Raw genomic sequence first — 23,874 nt, 5'->3', positions numbered from 1 at the left:
CAGCCTGGCCAGATCCCTCTGCAGAGCCCTCCTACCCTCGGGCAGATCAAAACTCCCTCCTAACTTAGTGTCATCTGCAAACTTACTGAGGGAGCACTCAATCCCCTCATCCAGATCATTGATAAAGATATGAAACAGGAGTGGCCCCAACACTTGGGGAATACCAAGTGACTGGCCACAACTGGATATAACTCCATTCACCATCACCCTCTGAGCTTGGCCATTCAGCCAGTGTCCGAACCTGTCCAAGCCTTAGGCAACCAGTTTGTTCATGACAATGCTTTGAGGAACAGTATCAACAGCTTTAATGAAGTCCAGGTAAACAACATCCACAGCCTTTCCCTCATCTACCAAGTGGGTGACCTTGTCATAGAAGAAGATCAAGTTTGTTAAGTAGGACCTGCCCTTCATGAACCCACATTGACTGGGTCTGATCATCTCATTGTCTTGTGAACAGTGTGTAATGGGACTCAAGATGATTTGTTCCATCACCTTCCCTGGCATCAAGGTCAGACTGATAGGTCTGTAGTTCCCTGAATCCTCCTTCTGGCCCTTCTTGTAGATGGGCATCACATCTGCTATTCTCCAGTTCACTGGGACCTCCCCGGTTAGCCAGGACTGCTGATAAACTATGAAGAGTGGCTTGGTGAGCACTTCTGCCAGCTCCATTCTTGGGTGTAACTCGTGTGGCCTCAGACCTGTGTATGTCTAGATGGTGCAGCAGGTCACTAATGATTTCCTCTTGGGTTATAATAGTCTCATGCTGTTCCCCATCTCTGTCTAACAGCTCAGGGGGCTGGGTACCCAGCAAACAACCAGTTCTGCTATTAAATACCTCAGCCTTATCCTCATCCTTAGTCACTGTGTTTCCCCATGCATCCAAAAAAGGAGGAACTTCTCCCCAGTCCTCCTTTTGTTGTTAATGTATTTATAGAAGCATTTTTAATTGTCTTCTATGGCAATAGCCAGACTGAGTTCTAGTTGGGCTTTGGTCCTTCTAATTTCCTCTCTGCATAAGCTTCACTGCATCTTTGTAGTCCTTCTGAGTGGCCAGCCCACTTTTCCTAAGGCCATAAACTCTCCTTTTGTTCCCAAGTTCCAGCCAAAGCTCTCTGTTCAGCCAGGATGGTCTTCTACCTCACCGGGCCGTCTCTCAGGATGTGGGGATGGTCTGTTCCTGCACCTCTAAGATTTCGTTCTTGAAGAGTGCCCAGTGGTCCTGGACTCCTTTGCCCTTCAGGACAGCCTCCCAAGGGACTCTGTCAATCTGTCTCCAAAGTCTGTCCTAGAGAAGTCCTAGGTGGCAGTTCTGCTAACTTCCCTCCTTACTTCTCCAAGAATGAAAACTTCATTATTTCATGATCACCATGCCCATGATGGCCTCTAACCATTACATCTCCTACAAGCCCTTCTCTGTTAAGAAGCGGCAGGTCCAGGAGGGCACCCTCTCTCCTTGGCTCCTTCACCAGCTGTGTCAGGAAATTATCTCCCACACAGTCCAAGAACCTCTGGGATTGTTCCCTCTCTGCTGTATTGTATTCCCAGCACATGCCTGGGGAGTTGAAGTCCCCAACAAGAACAAGAGCATCTAACAGTGGAAATGACAATTCTATCAGTAACCATATTAACAACTGCCTGCCATTGATCCAAAGATCACCAGCAGAAGGGATCTAGGAAGGCCAAAAAAATTAGGAAACTACATAGTAAAGGATGAGAAGCCTTGAGCATGAATACAGATTCTCATTGATGACACAGATGTGAACTTTACACAGGGAAAAAAACTGGAAAATAACACAGAAGAAATGCACGAAAGAAAGCATGCAGCAAAATAGCAGCCTGACTGAGCAGATTTCTGTTCTATTACAGAAGGTGACACCAAAAAAGGAATAATGGAGAATGGGACTTTTTATGCGGAAATCAAGATGGATCACAGAACATTTTGCCTCTGAATATCTTTGCTTTTCCTATCTCAGCTGGAATTCTTAATGAAAAGCAAAAACCTCCAAACTCCTCTGTCTATAATTAAGATTGATGCAGTGAAATGATAAGTGGACCCATGACGCAGTGACTTGAAAACAAGAGCTACCAGGTCTGAAATAGAGGGTTAATGCTAGAAGTGCTGCTGCTCCTCCAGCATAAACCAAGTTGAAGAAAAATTATTACAGAATCACAGAATATGAGGAGTTGGAAGGGACCTCAAAAGAGCATTCAGTCCAACCCCTGCCAGAGCAGGATCACCTAGACTAGGTCACACAGGAAATACTGGTGTATTATCAACATTTCCCAGTTGAATTATATCTTTATACTTTCCAAAGAGATAACAACTCTGGACTGTACTGTGGTTTAAGAGTATTTTTAAAATCTCAAACGATTTCAGATGGTCAAAGCATCCATCACAGTTTTAGAACTGTTTTTACCTCCCATCCTTTGGAGGAGCAAATGCAATCCAATCTTATTTATACGGCATCTCGTAGGAAAAAACGACAAGATATAGTACATAATCAATAGAGGATAACAGCACCTAAAAACTGAATACAAACCTCAATACTTCGCATTTGGAGAAAGAATGAGAAAACGTAACCAGGCTATATTCTAAATTGAAGTGGAATACTGTTTCTCTGCCAAGCGCTGTGACCAAGGCAGAGAAGCTATGGATGGTTCAGCGCTGAGTAGCTGTAATAAGCCTGTCGCAAAGGAAGCCCACTTCAAAACCAGTTCACAGTACACAAACCTGAGTCCTAGTATTAAAACCAATAAAAATACAGTGCCTTTCCTGCAATCCATGCAACTGCACAGCAGAACCACAACTGACACAAACAGGCGTATGGAAAGCAACCTACTTGTGCTTGATGTTCCACTCCTGAGCTGCTGGACCAGAGGGTTTAAAAGTTTTCCACCTTTCAATTTATTTTTGCTGGTTCTTCGGCGACGGCCACTTGGTGGGGCTGAGTGAAGGAACCCCAGGTTGGGAGGAAGAGGTTTCCCTAGCCGAATATACAGCGCCTCTATCTCATTCTTCTGCTGAGTCTGAAGTTCAGCAATTTCTTTCATATGCCTAAACATAAAAAAATAACTCTGCTAGTGATGTATTTGATAAAGCATCACATCTTGACAGCATAATTAGTTACAAAAAAGAAACAAAACAGTCTTTGGTTATAAAACTATAATCCAAAAGTATGTGAAGCTATAACAATCTACCTTGCAGACGTGGGGCCCGTCTTCTCAACTATGCATTTACAAGACAGAAGCCTAGACAGCTAAAAAGATTTTCAATTTTCAATATCCTCAGTTAAAACCATTGATTTTGACACGAGAACTGACAGGGACTCCAAACTGTTCCAGAATTTCTCTCTTCAAACTAGTGGCTTCAAAAAAGTTAACACTCAAGGCATGAACATCAGCTTGAAGGAGTTCAACATGAAAAAAAACTAAAGTGCTTCCCACAAAAATGCCACCAGTATATGAATCATTATCTTATTTATAATGTAGCTTTCATGACGCCATAAAGCCAGTTTAAAGGTTTTGTATTACTTTAGTTCTGGTTTAAAAAGACACATCATCTGTATTCAGTGAAACTTTTATAAAGTTTACCATTTTGGTTAAACTAGCATCTAATGCCAGTTTTTACCTGTCACCTGCCAGGAAAAAAGGAACATGTTCCAATATGAAGCAGCTGGCTCTCGAGACTGGCAGGATGACAGACCCCTGCAAGGCTCAGCCAGCCTCCCGCTGAGACTGGACTGATTTGGTGAGAGGTCCCATGTGAGGTGAAGGGAGGGTCTTCATCCAGCACCTATCAGGCATGGAGCTACTGTAAAAGTAAGTCTCTGAATAGTGATGGGTCTGTAGACCCGACAGATCACCCCCTGCAGAGAAGGGCATGAAGAGAACACTGAAGCAGCTGTCCACGCAGGCATCCAGATTATTTTTATGCTGCCTTAAATAGCATCCACATTGGAACCTGTCACGTACAAGTGCTATTGTTTGCTACTGTATCAGCATAGCTTTTCAGTAAGGGAACTGGACATGGCAGTAGAAACGTTCTGGGGTTTAAAAAAGTTATTATTGACAATTCCATTTTGAATAATTATTCAAATTGATGCATAAAAGGATGCAGTATGACATTTAGGAGAAGGCCCTAATGATGCCTAATTTGCCCAGAACAAGTTTACTCATTACCACTATGAAAACCACGTATTTGCTGATCACATGCAGAGATGCTGTCTAGGCATCTCAACCCAAGCTTCCCTAGCACTGCTTGCACACCCAACATACTTTTCTCTCAGGTTCTGCAATTCTTTCTTCATATCCGCATCTTCAAATTCCGAGTCGTTGTCGCTGCTCATGTATGACGACTGTGAGTGGAAAGACGTTATGTTGATGGTAGGAATCTTTGTTCCTTGCCCGTTCGGCGAGTCGAGGCCTGGCGAGCCAGCTTTGCCAGACCTTTGCAGAAAAGCAGCTGCTTTTTTAATTAAGTCAGTGGCTGTACTGCTGCTCGGAGGGGACACTTGGGCAGCAGCAGCCGCCTGCCGATGGAAAGGCTCATCAGCAGAGTCACTCGAACCCTGGTCACAGAGGACATCAACAGAAGAAGCTGTCTGCACCCGTCGGACGGCTGTCTTCAGATCCGGGCTGGAAGGGAGCTCATCCAAATAGACATCTGGCGGTGCCGAGAACCTTAAGCAGTGTGGCGCTGGTAAAGTTAATTCATCTTGCGTGCTGATCACTGAAAACCTGCCAATAGTTTTGGCTGGTGTACCGCTAGCGTGAGTTTCAGCCTGTTTTCCATAGGAACCAGAGTCTAGAGAGTCATCCCTGTGAAGGTTATTTATCACCCCATCTGCTGTAGATATCTGTGTTATATTATCTGTGTGTGCAGGCGAAGTCATAGTCTTTGCCTTCTCGCTCATTTTAGAAGTTTCCATCTGTTTTGTTATGCTTGACGATGTAGGTGCAACCTAGAGAAAATAATGGAGATTAATTCTGAAAGTAACAGTGACAATCAAGCATAAAACTGCTCCTAGTTTCTGATTACCTGAAGGAGGCCTTGTGTTGTAGCAGCAGGTGCTGAAGTGATGCTTGCAGCTGAACCTGTTTTACAAGTTGGGAAAAAAACCCCATATTAATATCTGGAATTCTTCAGTATAAAAAAAGCCAACATGTTTACTGTGATAAACTGAATAATAAACTGAAGTGTAGCACTGAAGAATAATTTAAATATCCAATCTTCGTAATACAGGATCTATAATGCAGGAGGCAATATTGCTGACAATATAAAAACTCTGGAGGAAGGCACTCTCTTCAATCTATTCATTTGGGGAATACAAATAAAAAAAAGGAGTGTGAAATTTCATTAATCAGTTGAAAACTTTTAAGGAGAAAATAAAAAGAAGGAAATCTGCATGTGTTACTAAGGTATTCTCGATGTCTCAAATAACTAATTGCACTCAGCTACTCATGCATACAAAATACCACAGTTGACCACAGATGGACTGGGATTTCACACCTCTCACTTGACAGATACTGACACCAACAATTAAAAGGGCCTGAAATGAAGTGAAATGCACACTGCTGAAAGTAGAAATGATATGCTAAGAAGATAGTCACTCGGACCACTGAAACACGGAAGAAGCAAAATATCAATGGCAGTAATCAAGAAATTATCATTTCATAACCTAGGCACGGGTTTTGAAGTTAAACCAATAAACACAAGCTTCTCAGAAAGTGCCTTTCTTATGGCACATCGCACAGAGTCAGCATAAGGCAAAAATCTGTCACTTTAGAGCTCTGAAACAGTGAAATACATCACTGCTTGATGGTATCCAAGATACACTGATTTTCCTACACAGTGCTACATTCCACCTGCATACTCTCCTCTTTGTCTGTAGCAACACAGATGCTACTGTCCCACTTTGAGCTAAACACAAACCAGGTAGCCAGCTTTGCCACAATCTCAAAAAAAAAAGTTAAAATATTATAAGCCCTCTCCAACCCAAGCCAGGACAGCAGGAGCAGTTCTGAATTCCTCACCCCTTTAAACTTCTCAAGACTCACAAGACAGGTATATGGAGCACGATGAATACCCAGTTTCTTACTATGGCTCCAACTATGTTACGTAGAAAGTGCAGTTGTATCTCCAAGTACCTAAAGAACAGGACTCTTTACTTGTCCTCCATGGGACTTCCTTGAATAATCTTACAGGCTTCCTCCCAGAGGGGCTACCCTCAATCATGTTATTTTTGTCAACACATTTTTATGAAATCAAGGAAATCTGAGGGACTTTCTGTTTGGACCCTTTAAGGGTGCTGGAAATTCATTATTGGGAATGTAGCCTTCCATACAAATACCCTATACCTACACTGCAGCCACGTATTACACATTTATCATTTAAAATAAATCTGCCTGTGAGGCAGTTTCTTTCTAGGAGGCTCGACAGAAATGAGATGTTTAATATTAGTTATATGACAAATAGGATGAGAAATGCCTTGTGCTCGGTGCTGCTCTGCAGTTAGCCAGAAGGATGAGGAGCAAGGGGACACTGGAGAAGAGGACCACGCACTAGCGCAGCTGCATCACTGCTGCTCATCGTTGAAAGGAGCATTACCTTTTCTGCTTGCTGACCCACCTCTTGCTTCTGAGGAATGAGCACCGATGCTGGCAGCCTCTGACTGTTCAAACTTGGTAAAAAGAAAAAAGAAAAAGAATTTCAGTCTTACACACAAAGCGGAACAGCAACGTATTCTCCTTCCCTCTCTGCTCTCACACTATTGTGGAATATTGAACTATTTTATAGTGTCTGTGGAGGTGGCCTTCCAGCTTTTCCTTCAACTCCTCCTTTTTTTTTTCCTTCTTTGGAAGAAAAAAAAAAGCAGTGGCAGCGTCTCAGAGGGAACTGCAGCCTAGGTTATTGAAAAACAAGGACTGAATTACATGTATCAGTGTGGGGGTTTGATCTGGTTTGCTTTTCCAGCCAGACTGTACACTCTTCACCTGTATGTCTGTCTGCAGAAATTCTATGTTCCTCTTTTCTTATTGGCACAGATTTTAATAGAACAAATTCAAATTACTGGAGAGACACAACACCTTTCATAGAGAGAGCATTTTATCTGCTGTAGAAAGTCATTTATCATTATAAACATGCTCTAGAGAGTTACTCAAGTGCAGCCGCCTTTCCTGTAACATCCAGCATCTTTCAAGCAGTTGCTATAGTTCATCCAGCTGACGCTACGCAACCAGCCCAGCCTTGCTAGTGGTGATGGCATTATCTCCAGAAATGCTGCTTTTCAAGTCAGATATACACTGAGCTTCTAGCAGAAAGTGTTGCAAATCTGTTGAATTTCATAAACTCAGGATTTTATCTGAAAGAACGCAACACAGGTGCACAATCAAGACATTGAGTGAATAATGACCCAGACCACCTGCTCCAGCTTCCCAGTGAAGTCTTGCTCTGCCGAGCTCAGGGGAAGACAAAAGAAATCATTAGTGGAGGCAGAGCAAGTTTCTGCCTATGGAGCAAGCTTCTTCCTTTGACTGCAGCACTCGAACAAAGCAAAGGTTCCTGAAGTGTCTCTTTTATTCGGACTGACTTAGAAGGCAGCCATTATCATCATTGCCATTAATTTATATTAAAAAAAAAATTCCTACTGAAGCCTGATTTTTCCAAGGGTAAAAAAAGTGATAGGATGAGGGGTAATGGTTTTAAAGTGAAATAGGGTAGATTTAGATGAGACATTAGGAAGAAATTCTTCCCTGTGAGGGTGGTGAGCACTGGCCCAGGTTGTCCAGAGAAGCTGTGGATGCCCCCTCCCTGGCAGTGCCCAAGGCCAGGTTGGACGGGGCTGTGAGCAGCCTGGGCTGGTGGAGGTGTCCCTGCCCATGGAGGTTGGACTGGGGGAGCTTTGAGGTCCCTTCCAGCCCAAACCATGCTGTGATTCTATGATTGTCTTCCTCAGAACCTGAATGACTACACCTCTCACACGTTCTGCATTCTTAAACTAGCAAAAAATTATCACATTTCTGCCTGCTTTAGAAACAGGATACAAGAGGAGGAGAGCAAATTAAGATATTATACCACTTTTAAACCCAAAGGAAAAATTTGGCATTTATATAAAATGAGTCAGAATGCATCTGACAAAGTAAAAATTGAAGAGAACTTTCACATTGGAAAGCAGCCAAAAAGTAATATCCCTGGGAGCAGAAATGTAAAATGCTTAGAGAAGCAAGAAATCTCTACATGTCCTACCACTGGCTTGTTGGTTCTGAGCTCTGCTTTGATGCTGTCCCTAACAGCTGGAGTTGGGGGTACAAAGGGTACATTGTGGGACTGACCAGTGCCGGGTAGGGCGAGATCTCGGGTGGTATGGGTGGCACCGATGGGGCCTCAGCAGCAGCTTTCACCTCCTGGCCGGCATCTGCAACATGATGGCCTGGTTCTTTCAAACCCAATGCCAATGTGGGAACTTGATCTTCGGAGAAAGGCAGCAAGTTAAATTCACCGTCGCCCGGTTCTAATGGGACAGAGGTGTCTGGAGTCCCTGCCGATGCAGAAGAAGTAGGAACGTATTCCTGGTAAAGTAAATTGCGCAATTTCTCATCGAGGCTTTTTATCGTGTTGTCAACAAAGTCCACCCTGGGCGGTCCCTCTCCATCGGACTCGGCGGTGCTCTGCTGCTGCTGTGGCAGCATGCTGACCCCTGTGCTGGCGCAGGCCACAGGCTGGGACAGCAGCGTGTGCTGCTGGGACGCAGCCATGGGCACCTGAGTTGGACTCTGGAGCTGAGACCCTGCCAGAGTGAGAGGATCTGCTACAGCGGCTGCGGGGAATGCCTGGCTCACGAAGGAGGGCTGCACCGCGCCGGGCTGGCTGGCCTCTGGCAGGTGAGGGACCTGCGCCGCAGGCTGTCGCTCCAAAACGACGGTTTCTGGGAGCACAGGGAGTGGGCAGAGATCTGCTGCCTTGGCAGGAGCTGCTGGGACCGACTTGTGTGGCCCAACACTGCAACACGCTATCTCCACGTCAGGGACACACGTGGCCTCATCGGCCTGTGGAGGCAGATGCTGCGGAGCGAGGAGAGTGTCAGGAGGCTCCTCCAGCATGGCAGCACGGGGGGCTGGAGGGCCCGGCTGAGCAGGCAGCGCTGCCTTCAGTGGAGAATACTCCAGCTGACCTCCGTTAGCGGCCACCTGCTCTAAGATACTCGGAGCAGATCCCAGTGGTGCCAGAGGTGGTAACTCTGCCTGGCTTGGGAAGCCGGTGGAAGCTGCTGCGGCAGGAACTTGTGCCAAAGACGGAGAGGCTCCAATGGGGCTGTCACAGACACCTGCTTGTAGGGTAGGCTGCTGACCAGCCGAGATACCAGGCAGATCTGTCACTGCAGAGCTTGCTTGCTGATCATCCGACTGCTCCAGGTCTAGAAAGCACCCAAACATCAGGTTAACTTTTTTATGAGTCACATAGAATGAGAGAAAGTCACTGCACAACCTCCTGGTCAGCTGCAGTGACTACTACATCTAACTGGAACCCATTAGTGCTCCATGTCAGAAAATAACTGCTACACAAGGCAAATCAGAACCTAAGATAATACATTATGCAAAAATATTTCACTGAAAACACACTGCTGATTAAAACAGCAGTGACTAGAACTTCAGCTACCTTGCAGCATAAGGCAGAGATAAAATCCTGAAACTCAGATAAACACCCCTGATTTGGTTCAAAACCAGAAACATACTTAAAATGCATGACTTAAAAAAAAAATAAAAATCACAATTTTCTGCCTCTGACTAAATGAAATGAAACTATCACAGCTAAGTTGGGTGAGCATAGAAAAGAGATCACACAGCAGCTTCAGAGAAGAAAATATTTTTTATATGGTTTGTAAATACCTGGACCCTCAGACTGCTGTGTACTCTGAGGTACCGGCGGAGAAAATTCTGGTGCATCAGTGGTAGGGTTTTCCACAACAGGACATATAATAAACCACCTTTTCCCAGTATGCAAAACTAGAGATGAAAAGAAAATTAAAAAATTAACCACAATAGATTCCATTCATTCCAGATCATCTGTCAAAACCTAGTCTTAATTTCCATGTTTAGAAAAAAATCAGAACTTCTACACTATTAGCCAAGATTAAATCAACAGCTCCTAATTTGATTCTCATCCCTTCTGGGAGAGAGTGATGCCTTCCAATTCTGCCACATATTTTAAGTTATTTGAAAATTTAAGACGGTCATACTTTCAGAAGGTTAACAGTTATGTGCATGAAAATTTTATTACTGGTACCGTGGACAGTTTTCTCACAATGAAAAATTTATTAATTCTGTAAAGTTTATCCAGCTTAACTTTTCCATGTTGGAAGTTTTCTAGCTAATATTCGTTCCACAGAGGCTGGCACATTTAAATGGCACTTTTACTTCCATTTAGTAGAAATAGAAATAGAAAATAAACCAGACCTTTCGAGCAGAAAGTCTGATTTGGAGGATTACCTGGTTTCTGCACTTGTTAAAGAAGTTCTACATTGTCCTTCTTCCTCTGTAAGCATGGAGCAAATACACAGCCCCACACGCAGTAACAAGAATTTTGGAAACAACAAGGTTTCATTTTTTCCAAGGGAGAACCAAGGACCAACTCCCTTCCCATCCCGTTTGTCTGTGAAAACCCTAAGATACAACTGTATAAAGTAGGCCAAGGTCCCCCCTGTAACACTGAAGTAGCCGAAAACTCATGGGTTAGAAATTTCAATTAGATTACCAATGCAGACATAATCTTCTAGCTTTCTCTTGCAAATGGAGTTACTGCTGTGAAAAGAGCTGCTTGCCCGTACCTTCTTGACGGTCCACCACTGATTATCAGCTTGTGGAATTCAGGGCTTCCCTAAGCATCCCCAGATGTCAGATTCATCCAGGTCAGCCCTGCCATCTCCAAGGTTGCTAACAGCAGGGACCACGGCCATACCCAGATTTCCAGATATGTTTCCAACCACCAGTAACTGGTGGATTTCTTCCTGGATCTAGCAAACTCCTGCATAAACTCATCACTGCCTTAGAGCCTGAGGTTAGGTTTGTGTTCAAAGGAGATTTACCGTTTTGTTGATACACAGGTGTCTTCATCTGAGACTGCCGCTTCTCCTGTTAAAAAAAGAAAACCAAAACATGGAAGAAATAACTGTCCCATATCAACACAAGAGGAGCATCATTCCAAGGAGCACTCTTATTGTAAGCCTTAATAGAGTAACAGTATTTTTTTTTTAGGTAATATATTTTTCTTAACACAGTAACTGGCTGCTAAGAAAAAGGAATCAAACTAACAATCTTCATTTAACGTTTCTTACCTCGCTCATTTCCAGTCTATCGGTATCTTGCTGGGGACTCGTGCCCTGATCAGAACTTCGTTCTCCTTCTGTATCTTCACTGAGCATATCTTCTGCTTTATCAATAATATCTTTCATTTGTTCAATAAATGTCTCTTTTTCACTTGGCAATATGAATTCATTCTCTACCTGTAAGGCCACAGCAAAATAAAGAGGAAAATGGTAATGTTTTGATTAATGCCCTGTTCCACAGCTACCAGAAAGCTGGGTCAGCAAGAACCCAGCAGAGTAAGTTGGCAGAAGCAACCTGGTGCTTTACGAGGCCACAGGCAGCTGCATCCCCAAGTCTTACCATGTAAGTGGCAATCTCCTCTGGTGCATCCCCATCCAAATCAAACTTAAAAGTCACCATTTTGTGATTGTGTGTTTCAAGCTGGCACTCCACCATCTTATCGCCCGTGTTACAAACCTGCAGGCAAAGGTTCACAATGGTTATTGCCAGCAAGGCCAAAGGAATCCCCAGGTTAGCCTCAAAGAGATTGTACTTGCATTTAATATGGTCAGTTTGGGTCTGCTGGACTTCTCCTGGCGTGAACGAGCGCGTGTAGATTTTTTATGTTTCTTTGAAGACTTTCCTTCCTGTTTTCCACTTCCAATTGCTCCTTCAAAGCTGTCACTCATCTCCTTACCCGAAGCAACATCTGGACTCATGTAGCTTTGTAACAGAAAGGAAAAAAAATCCAAAATAAAACCACCATCATGTACAATGGAGTTAGGCATAGGTAAGATACACAGCAACAGAGACTGCAAAAAAAACCAGTGCACATCTGCACTCCTTTGGCGCAAACTGAGCCTGCTATTGAAAGACAATCAGTAAGTGAAAGGAACTACTCCCAGGCCAGGCAAGTAACTCTGGCTACCACACCTCATAATCACAGAGTGGTTTGGGTTGGAAGGGAACTCAAAGCTCCCCCAGCCCAACCCCTGCCATGGGCAGGGACACCTCCACCAGCCCAGGCTGCTCACAGCCCCGTCCAACCTGGCCTTGGGCACTGCCAGGGAGGGGGCACCCACAGCTTCTCTGGGCAACCTCATTGAAATGACTTGTGCAGAAAACATCAACATACAAGCAAATTACAGTAAATTTTCAGAGGTTCATAAACCACATCAGGAAGGAACTTTGTAAGGCCATCTGGCCTATTTATTACCCCAAGGTATGATCAGCTGTAACCAGTCCTCACAGAGGTTTGTGTAAACTCATCTTACAAAGCTTCAAAACCTTCCCAGGCAATTTATTCCTGTGTTCATCTAGCCATAAAGGCACAAAGGAATGAAAGTCTAACCTATGGATTCCTTGCTTAAATTTAAGGCCTTTATTTCCTTCTTCTGCATTAGTTGCACAAACCAGGTTATTTCTATTCCCTTGGATGCATAATTGCTACGTTAGGAAAGCAAACGCATTTTGCGCAGAGGATACACTCCAGATTGCATCTTTGCTGCAACTGCCAGCCATTTGATTTATGTGCTGCTACCTCTGCTCTACAAAAGCACAATCCAGTTCCAGCACTGAGTTACCAGTGCCCCTGGAAAAAAAGAGACCTCCCTCTACAACTGTGAGGGTGCTGACACAGACCCTCCGTGCTGCTGCAGTCACGACAGTCAGCTTTTCAAATGACAGTTCAAAAGATGACTGAAAATCTGACTAAATCTTATTTATAGACAGAACAAACTTATAGTCATGAAAAATTAGATGTCACTTTCCACACAGTATTTAAAAGCAGCAAACTCTTGAGGGAAAAAAGGTTCCATTTTAAGGTTGCAGAGCTGCATTGACTTGTGTTAGGCTAACATTTTTGGTGGGGTAAAATGAAAACATTAAGAGAGAGCTGTTTAAAAGTTCATACACTTAACTCGTCTATTCAGGAAAATAGAAAAGTGTCACTAAAATCCTAACCCCAAAGCTTTATATAATCAATAAGGATGAAGTTGGCACTGGTTCCTGCTTCGGGCAAGGCATTCAGCTGCTTATGAACACACAGTATTTGTATCTAAAATTAAAAAAGGACACTTATCCATATCCAACCACAGAAAAGCCTGGCTTACTGCTGATGCTGAGGCAAGACGGGAGCAGCAGATGCCTGGGGAGGGCAGTCCTGCTCTCGAAGCAGCAGCCACTGTCCCCAGTCAGCCCCAATCCAGCCGAGCAGTAAGACTCTCTCTCCAGAGCTCTTCCCCACTGCCTCCTCCCAAACCTTGCTGCTTCCCCTTTAGCTTCTGTGCACAGAAACAGGCAGATGAGGGCTGGCAAAAATTGACATTTGCTTTTATTTCAGAGGAGTGCAGAGCTAGCTTTGCGGGTTATTTATCATTAGCTCTGCCATTAGCATCCCTAGGCTTAAGCGTGACCTCAGGCACTGCAAAACCACAGAGTGTGCTTTGGCCGTGTGCTCTAACCCTTGTAGCGATACCTTGGAGGGGCTCAACACACAGCTCTCACCCAGACACTACATACCTGGGGAAAAATCTTTATGGAAGATAATAGAGTGCAAAGAGGAAATAAACCACACACCAAATTAAACCAGCGTGGCATGTCTTTATACAGATTCATGGGCATCCAAAGGAGGTACTGTACCACTTCAGTTATCTTAACAAATAGAGGCCACACGCTGAAATGAAAGCTGTTGTACATACATCGAGGCTAGGATGCAACACCCAAACTAAAGAATTAAAAGAGCTGCAGGACCTCAAATGGGCACTCTGCACACAACAGCTGCGCCTTTCTGACTAGGTGTGCGCCCCTCTGTCTTCTCCTGGTCACCTCCTGCTGCTCCTCTCCCAAGCCAATTGCCAGGCTTTTCCAAGCTTAGCCTTTTTTTCCAAGGCTTAGCCTTGTAGAGAGGAAAACCAGCCTCCAGAAAGAAAAGAGATTATAATGATACCTTTCACAGCTCTGTGACAGAGTCTGAAGTTTGTCCTGTATTGCCTGCTCCTAAAATGTAAGAAAAAGTAATTTAAGTAAATGCATATTATCAGCAGATGAAAAACACCTTTAAGCAAGCATTGCTGTTGAGACATCAGTAACACTAAACTGTTCTGCTTAACTAATTCTTGGAACTTGTTAAAAAATAAATGCCCCGTTGTACCCTCCCAATGTTGCTTCTGTCCAAAGCATCAACATCTGTACACAACTCCTTTTTAAGACAGAGCCCCTAAGCTGCTAGTCCACTTCTGCTGTCTCTGAAGCAGAAGAGGTGGTGAAAGAACAAAACAGCTCTCACCACAGTGGAAAAACCTGATTGCAGGACAATTCCACATCAGCATCTACCCAATCTTTTGGTTTTTTTTTGAATGTACATAAAGTATAAGCTAATTTGTTTCACTGTTTTGTAGTTTCTTGAACTATGCCAAGTATTTTCATTGTATTTGCTTTACTGTGAAAATTTCTGGGGAACTTACAAGATAAAAATTCATCATTTAAAAACATGGCTCTCATATCATGTCCTCTTGCTCTCTACACAACAGAAATTTTCCCTAAAAGCTTCCCTCTTCACTGGTTGCAATGCTAGGACAGACATTGACAGCGCGACTTTCACATCAGCTATGCCTGTTTTCACAGAATTTGTGATGACGATGGTACTGGCCCTACTGCAACACTTACCATACAGGTACACATCCCGACCTGTGCATGTATATAACTGCATGTATATACACACACCCCAAATATATTCATAAATATATATAATTTCATATATATATTTATACATATATATTTTGACAAACACGTGTCTATGAAGTCCTTCTATAGAAACACAGCTGCACACAAGCCCCTTAACCGCCATCTGAATACCAAAGCAGCTGGTAGACCGAAGTGAGAAGCTTAGTGGTTAACCAGTCACCCCCACACATCACTTACAATGCCACACATACGCCATGCCGAGCTTGACTGCAGTTTCAACAAAACTGCCAAATTAATGAACAGTGAGAACACAGACATAATGTATCTGAATTTTAGTAACGCACTTCACCAAGTGCCTTACAAAATCTCATTTGCCTGATTAGTTCAGATTGGTTTGGATGCGAGTACTGCCACACATTTAAACAGAAGATGAGAGAAAAAAGCGTTACGGCAGAGCAGCAACAGAATGCAGTGTTTTAAATACATACAGATATGAAACTCCTTTTACACCCAAGAAAACCGTAGCAATATATGTTATAAAATCAGCCTGGGGAGCACGTTGATCAATTTGACCATCCAACGATACTGGCTTGGTTTCTTAATTTGAATGAGAGAAGGGAGTTAACTTACAGATTAAATATGAGCATGAAGTTAGCAAAACAGGGGTTAAATGTTCCTAGGGTTATGATAAAGTGACAGGACAGACACGTGCTTCAGCAGGCATGGATCTCTCAGGTAACATAGGACAACATGTATCCCTCATATCACACTGCACAATAACAATGAAGGTTATTTGTATTTCCTGAATCCCTAATGCATTGAAGGCTGTAGCTCTGGCATCAGCAGTGAACCTGCCAGGAGCTGTGTGTACAGAAAAAAAGGCAGTTGGAGGAGAAATACCTCAAGTATGGGATACACCTGACACAGCCAGGCTTTACTGGGGTTTAGGCAAGTGAAGCACTACAGACTGGTTCTACCATTTCTGCTGTATCTAACCCAGAGGATCCACAAATTCTCCAGGAAAAGTCCTGCGTCACAGCACAAATATTCATTTGACAAGAATTAGACTGTCACTAGAAGGACAGGCAAAATGGGGAAGTCAAATCCAGTTTCAGTTAGCAGCACCCTTACTGAACATCGTCTGGAAGAGGAGTTAAGCTGTGCCTCTAATGAAGTGCATAGCTTGTGCTGTGTGGTCAAGGCATGTGGCAAGGGCTTGGAAGCATAGGTAAAAACAAACAAAAAATGAGATTTAGTTTGATACGATATAAACTTACATTGGGAGGAAAGGTAGCTCAGAACAGAGAGCCTCAAAAAGGACAATTCTGAAAGCAGAATTGCTGAGGGACATTTCCATTCTAAGTTACAAAAATCTGGTAACAAATGCCAAACTCTTTGTTTTGCTTTTCTTATGGGTATCCATTAGAGTTAAAGAGAAGGAAACATTCTGTGACTTTCTGTCAAGACTGAAGGTTAAGCAATTATGGGAGTGGAAAGAAAAGTCAAAATAGCAGACAGGAGGAACTGACAGTTTTATAAAGAAAACCAATAAAATGTATCTTGCTTATATGACCACTGAGAATTGGGGATGCCTATGAATATCTGAAGAAACAAAAACCCCAGGGCTAGACTAGAATTTGGGCAATACAGAAGGATACAATGCTAAATGAAATGGGAATAAGGCTCAAGCTGAGGAGCATGAAGAGCTTTTACACAGTGAAGAATCAAATTATGAAAGTTTAAGGCAAATGACGGTTGGTTGCACAAGTGCTTGAAACATTTAAAACAAGACTGGACAAAACATGGATGCAACGCTACAGAACAGCTTCTTACAGACCCACAGCACTTAAAGAAAGCAATTTCTAGCTCTATGCCTGTGCTCAGCTATGGACAAAGAGGTCCTGCTGCCTCGTTACTTCAAGGAGCCGTTTTCCAAGGTACAACATGCAGTTTACAGGTTCCTTTGAAATAGCCAATTTTTTGCTGACCCAGAGGTGCTAGCACCCAGGACAAGCGGCTCCGTACGGCCAGCAGGGCCAATCTCCTTTGTGAAATGAGCTCACTGTTTCACCAAGGAGTAAGAGCGAAGGTTAAGTGTGAAGCTGGTGAGATACTTTGGAGGAAACAGCTCTACCTCTTGAGATGTCTCTGCGACTGCCTGGCCGGCTGAGCAGGGAGCTGGGAGCTGCTGACCCAGCGGCTGGGCAAGCTCGGGCTGAAGCTGCAGCAGAGCAGAAGGCTGGAGAGGCAGAGGGTGATCTATGGGGACAGGCGGACTCGCCGTAGCAAGGCTGCCATGGAGCTGGGCGATGCCTTCCGGAGCGCCGCGGGGAGGCAGCGGGTCAGGCTGCAACTGCAAAGGTGGCGACATGACTAGCGAAGGTTGCACGGGCAGCACGGGCGCCTGGGCTCCAGCTTCCAGCGCGTACTGCGGGTGGCCAGGCAGCTGCTGGGACACAACACATGGCCATTAAACCCCATCTCTGCGCGCGACTGACGCGACAAGGCACTAACGCTGGAGAAAGGGGTGTAATTCTGCAGCGAGACCGTATTTGTGTGGTCTTTGCTTGGAAACGTAACTGCTTAAAAGTTTAAACTTGCTTTGAATCAACCAAACAGAAATCTAAGGATTCTCCCTGTGTAACTACGACAATGTGTGTGTTGCTCCAGTGCTATTTAATTTGTGGAAACAAAGCCATATTTTGCTAAGAAATTAAAATCTTAGATTATGAATTCACTATCCTAGATAGTTTTCTCTGCTTTCAATGAGTGTACCACAGTGTCCATGCAGAGAAAAAGACGTTCTACCCATAATCTAAATGAGGATTATTTTTTAAAAAAAATCTGGTTTATGTGTAGAACCAGTAGCTGGCATAGACCACACAATTAACTGTTTTACCAAATATACACCAGTGTATTTTCCATTTAAACCGTTGTTTTCCATTTAAACATTTATGACACGACTTAACTCTTGACATGCTAAGCCCCAACCCTGCAAACGCCTCTGCGACAGAGGAAGCTTCATTTCTCTCGGTGGATTTCTTCAGTGCTTTAAAATAACTCGGGTGCGTAAGCACTTTGTGGGAACTGGACCGATGTGATTAGATGCCAGCTACCTTAGAGACGCTGTTGTTATTCTGCATAACAGTTCTGTTGGGGTGTACATTTAAGAACAGAACATTCTCCTTTTAGGTACAGTGTGTATTTTTCCAAGGGGACTGAGCTTGTGGGAAGAGGAAAAAAGGAAAGAAAGAAAAATATGGAAGAAAAAAGACTTTTTAGTACCAGGAAAAACTTTGCCTAATTTTTACTTTTTTTAAAGTACCATCACCTAGAGATTTAGACCATTTGAAGAATTTATTAAAAAAATATCAAGACTCAAATGAGAACTAGGCCACACAATTTTATTACTGCATGTTCTTTGCAGATTCTGGATATGACCTGGAATTGTATTTTTACCCACGTTAAAACCTGGAATAAAAGATGCAGTGTCCTTTGCAACACACAACAGTTACATGACTGCCTAAGTGGAGGTTGACAGAAAAGCAACTGTGGTGTACAGTACAGGAGAGCAGCGAAATTTTCTTTACAATTCTAATGTAACTAGAACAATTCACAAAGTGTTTCCATGTATAATTTACCTGGGCAAAAGTAAACTCAGAGGTGCTAAACATCAACTGCCAAAGCAGCAGTGCATTGGAAAGCCTTGGTTTACAGAAATACCTCCCCAATAAAAGTACTCTAAAATATAGAAAAAGTTTTTTTAATATTCTTCTGCACTTGTCCATTTTGTTTATCCTAAAAAAAAACCTACTATGCAATTCTTCCATACATATTTGACAGATAATGACTGAGCCAGAAATGACTGTTTGGGAATCTCAGTTCTCCAGTTTTGGTGTTTGCCGTGCTTGCTGTGCGTAACAGGTTCAACTCCCTCTAAAGCCATTGGAGACGCTATGGCCAACGAGCTCGGCAGGAACCATCTTGGGCTCCGGGCTGCCTGCATGTTCACAAACAATATTTCTGTACCAAATATACGGCTGAAGAGAGAAATCTAAAAGTGATGTACCGCTTTGAGGATGCCATGATATGGCAGGTTGAAATGGGATGTTATGAATTTTAATCAATATGTTATGGCAAAGTGATGTAGTAGAACACAGATTTTCAGGGACGCTATTATTAACAGATTTAGTGCTCTCTCCTGTTGGGTCAGCCTGCATTTCACGTTGTCATATCACAGATGCGGCAATCAAAGTATTTACAGACTCTGTCAACAAGCCCTGAAGCAGCTCTCTTGTAAATAGTGCCAATATTAGAAACTACATTTTGCACTTCATTTCTTTTCAGGGGGAAAGGATCTGCAGGTTGAATTTGTTCTTGTCTGATATACCCCTTCCTTGCCATTTTCTGGAGTCATTATGGAATGGCCATTTCCCTTTGCTGTTTTAAACAAACAGCAGTTTGTGTTGTTGTTGTTGCTGTTGTTCCCAAAACAACAGGTTTGTTTTCTGTTGTTGTTTCCAAAACAACTCTGTCACCCCTGCCAGCTCACCCAAGTTTTGCCGTGAGCGTACAACAGCCTCTGCAGCAGGAGCAAAGGCACCAGCGAGGCTGCACGGCTGCTGCCACGGCTCAGCCCCTCCTCCTGCCACAGGAGATCAACAACTTTCATATTGGAGGTGAGAGAAGGAAGAAGAGGGAATTCAAGAAGTGCTCTTGTGTGCTTTCCAAAGCCCATGAGATTATTCCCTATGTGCCCTCGAGATTCTCCTGTCCCTGGATTAAGACCTCACCTGCTTCACCTGACTTCCCAGCTCTAGCAAACACCTCCAGGACCAAGGTTGAGAAGTTAACAAACCATATTAAGAGCAAAGAAAAGAAAACCAAACCAAAACCAAACCAAAACCTCCCCATCGCATGAATACAACGGAGCGAGTCCCGGGTTCGGTGACCACCCGAGGGTCCAGGATGGACACAGCCCCATGATTACCTGGTGCCCAGCCCCAGGCGCAGACAGAGGCTGTTCGGAAGGATGGATTATGCTTGGCTGAAGTGACTGAGGAGGTGGAGGTTGCTGCGGCTGAGACACTGCTTGCGTGCTCTGCGTGTGATGGGGAGAGGGCGCTTCGCTCTGAATGATCTGCTGGAAGGTGGTCTGGTACATCTGCTGCTGGGAGAGCTGGGGCACCCCGGGGTGCGGGGGCAACGCTGGCACTCCCGGTGGAGCCACGGCAAGCAATGGGATCGTAGCAGCCGACATATTTGGCACTATTGTTTGGCAGGGCAAGACCAAAGAAGCCACGGTGGTGTGGGGCAGGTTGACGGCCTGCATGGGGAGGGCAGGGGAGTTGGGGGCCAGGGGCAGCGTGGGGTTCATGGGGAGGCTGGGCAAAATCACGGCCGGAGCGAAATACTGAGAAGGAGCAGGGATGGGGGGCACGTTTGCAGCAGGTAAATCAGAGAGGTTTGGAGGAAGGCTGTCAAGTCCTGCCAGAGGAGTGATTGCAGGAATGACAGGAAACTGAGGAATCTGAAAAAAATATAATATCACATAAATTGCAAGTGCTTTCGCTGATGGTACAAAGTAGTTTCATTTGCCATACAAGTATGTAAAAACCACCTGTGTCATAATGATAATTATGTCTGTCTGTTAATCACTTCCATTCATTTCCCAAGGTCTATAAACAGTAATAAAAACTGATTTATGCTTAAGTCGTTACTAAAAGAGAAAGAATTTCATTTCAGGGGGACATTTTTATACCTTAGAAGCTTAAAACTATTTCTAACACTAGCTTGAAGCCTTCAAGCAACATACTAATTAAAAGCTGCTTTCATTTTAACAGAAATGTAAAGAAATTGGACCAGACAAAATGCAAAACTCTTGCATGCAAAATTCAGTAAGACAACACAAAAACCTTGTCTTTAAACAAGCTGCGACCCAGGCAGCATGGAAGACCCCATAAAAGAGCTTTTACAATCAAAAGCTCCCCATGACGTTACAGACTGTCGTCATCACGGAAGCAGCTTGTGCCTTCCCTTGGGCGCAAGCTGCTTCACATCGTGGTGGCTGCCACCAGCAAACCCACTAAGAGCACCAGCAAACCCTGCCAGGCCCAGGAAAGGCTCTGTCCCTGAAAACTGAAACAGGGCTGAGAGCTAGGGAGGAGGGTGGGTGGGCAGTGGGGAAAGTGGGGTAGTCAGGAGCTCAGAAACAGGAAAAAAAAATGGGCAATTTCTCATGCTCAATGCCTGGAGTGGGGAAGAGAGTATGCTGTAGGGGAAGGTGCAAAAAAAGGAAAAAAAAAAGAAAAGAAAGCAGTTATTGCAACTTTGTAACTGCCATTAACTGGACTCTATAGGCATGACACAGGATTACTCACAAAGGAGATTTCTGCTTCACCAAACAAAAAGAAACAGTAAAGAAAAAGACAGGAATCAAGAAAAAGCTATATTCCTACAGACTAATTAAACTGGCATGCATTCCAAACAGCCACACAAAAACTGCAAATCAAGTTAATTATTAGCTGGAAAGCTTTACTCAAACGGATGTATTCACACGCGGTTTTCAAAGATATTACCTGGGAAGGGGCCACCGGCGGAAGCTGTGGCACGGTGGAAATCTGCAGGGGTTTCAGCGGCGTGCTGGTGGCTGCCACCTGAGAGCTCTGCGCTGAGTACTGGGGCAAGAGGTGGGTCGCAGGCTGGAGTGGGCAAACTGGCTGGCTGGCAAGCACCTGCTGCAGAGACGCCTGCTGTGATATGGGTTGTTGCTAGGGAAGAAAAGAAGAATAAAATGAGGTTAGAGCCTGTATATTACAAAAAGATGAGTTCACTGGACACAGGCACCCTTTTCACTCCAGTCCAAGGCGCACAGCCTGAACAGAACTGTGGTGCAGAGCAGGGATAGTTTACAGAAGAGAAGGGCACTCCTAATTTAAACACTGTACAAGAGCCTATGTTTAACACACATTTAAATGCAAGGTACATTACCTGAAAAGACAAGTTCTAACTGTCTTGGAAAGGTTATTTGTAGTGACTCAGACTCTTTAAATCCAGGAGACTGTTCTAGCTGGCCCTGTAAAATCGCCACCTACTAACTTAAAACATTCCTACTATGCAGATTATACTCAGCTAATCTTGGCGTTCAAAAGCTGACTACCGAATGTAGCAGGCATTGAAATACACAACACTTATTATCTGAGACATGAATAAAACACAATAATTATAGTACAAGCCAGATCCCAGTTATTTCTGAAGTACTGTAGCAACAATGTGGCAGCCAAAAAAGCAGTTTTACCCTTCCAGGAAAAAAAGTGCTCCACTGGCCTGCAGATTTTATACAGTGGAACAGAAATAAAAAGCTGCATAATATGAAAAAAGCTGAAAATAACCAGTAACAAACTTCGGCATTTTCCATGTTACTGGTATCTCCTTCTGCAGTTCCTCTACTGAATGCTGAAAGGACTTAAAAAACCAAAATCTTGTTTCAGAAGCATGGCACTGAGGCACCAAGTTGGCTCCAGATTCACCTACTGGGGACCACAGGGCTGCTTACTTGCTCCAGGCTCTGCAGCACATAGGATCTAACACCATGCTTGATGGGAAGTTTAAAATAAATAACCAAGCACTCTAATTTTTCATCTTTGCCACTTCCATCATCATATTTTGCTCTGCCCTTTTTTAATGGCAGGATTCTTCAACCAGTTTTTAAGTATTCATATAGTAAAACTACAGATATATCAAGGAAGCAAGATGCTGTCCACTCTTAAATAGCTAAAACTGAACCACAACTGGTGTGTTTCCAGTATGTAACAGTGAACACAGGAGTATTTGGCAACTTGTATCAAGCATGCAGAGCTGAAACGAATGCCACAGGCAGTGCAAGACATGCTGGAGATGGCACCGAATCAGCACAGCATCAGCTCAGCTCCTGCAGCATTTATTAACCCTGCCTGAGTGTTCACCTTGCCACAAAAAAGAAAAAAAATGATGACATGGCTCTGGGTTGCAGCTTCTGACACTGCAGGTTTTGGGAAAGCAGGGGCATTTATCCAATTAAAATCCCAAAGCACAGAATAATTTTGTTTAAAAAGACCTTTAAGATCATCGAGTCCAACCATAACCTGTCTACCACTAAACCATGTCTCTGAGCACCTCATCTCCCCGTCTTTTAAATCCCTCCAGGGATGGTGACTCCACCACTGCCCTGGGCAGCCCCTGCCAGTGCCTGATAACCCTTTCAGTAAAGGGATTTTTCCTAATATCCAACCTAACCCTCCCCTGGTGCACCTTGAGGCCATTTCCTCTCATCCCATCACTTGTTACCTGGGAGAAAAGACTGTCTTCCCCCTCACTACCCCATCCTACCAGGGAGCTGTAGAGGGTGATAAGGTCCCCCCTCAATCTCCTCTTCTTCAGGCTGACCCGCCCCAGCTCCCTCAGCCACTCCTCATAATTCTTGTTCTCCAGACCCTCCACAGCTTCATTGCCCTTCTCTGAACATGCTCCAGCCCCTCAGTGTCCTTCTTGGAGTGAAGGGCCCAAAACTGAACATCGGATTAGAGATGTGGCCTCACCAGTGCCCAGTACAGGGGAGGGATCCCTGCCCTGCTCCTGCTGGCCACACCATGGCTGATACAGGCCAGGATGTCATTGGCCTTCCTGGCCACCCAAGCAAATCACTGGCTCATATTCAGCTGATTTTTAATCAACAACCCCAGGTCCTTCAGGCTGCTCTCCAGCCTCTCCTCCTCCCGCCTGTAGCACTGCATGGGGTGGTTGTGACCCAAGTGCAGGACCCAGAACTTAGCCTTGCTGTACCTCATACAATTGGCCTCAGCCATCGATCCAGCCTGGCCAGGTCCCTCTGCAGAGCCTGTCTACCCTCAG

At 44.2% G+C, this 23,874-nt stretch overlaps 1 protein-coding gene across 1 annotated transcript in view; it reads right to left on the bottom strand.

The window, feature by feature from the left end:
- The window catches only part of LOC104543124 (serine/threonine-protein kinase WNK2-like), a gene marked incomplete at its 5' end in the record, with an annotated part of 56,734 nt that overhangs the window by 20,150 nt on the left and 12,710 nt on the right, over nucleotides 1-23,874 (bottom strand). Inside the window, 14 exon segments of the mRNA XM_010187660.1 lie at nucleotides 2,841-3,055; nucleotides 4,276-4,961; nucleotides 5,039-5,094; nucleotides 6,608-6,680; nucleotides 8,332-9,413; nucleotides 9,886-10,002; nucleotides 11,082-11,127; nucleotides 11,331-11,498; nucleotides 11,662-11,778; nucleotides 11,859-12,024; nucleotides 14,249-14,298; nucleotides 17,120-17,434; nucleotides 19,976-20,515; nucleotides 21,564-21,755. Of these exon segments, the coding sequence (XP_010185962.1) occupies nucleotides 2,841-3,055; nucleotides 4,276-4,961; nucleotides 5,039-5,094; nucleotides 6,608-6,680; nucleotides 8,332-9,413; nucleotides 9,886-10,002; nucleotides 11,082-11,127; nucleotides 11,331-11,498; nucleotides 11,662-11,778; nucleotides 11,859-12,024; nucleotides 14,249-14,298; nucleotides 17,120-17,434; nucleotides 19,976-20,515; nucleotides 21,564-21,755 (3,823 nt within the window).

The sequence above is a fragment of the Mesitornis unicolor genome, unplaced genomic scaffold (assembly GCF_000695765.1).
Source record: "Mesitornis unicolor isolate BGI_N332 unplaced genomic scaffold, ASM69576v1 scaffold57, whole genome shotgun sequence".
NCBI lineage: Eukaryota > Metazoa > Chordata > Aves > Mesitornithiformes > Mesitornithidae > Mesitornis > Mesitornis unicolor.
Note: the sequence above shows the minus strand (reverse complement) of the source record. Positions and strands in the feature narration are given on the sequence as shown.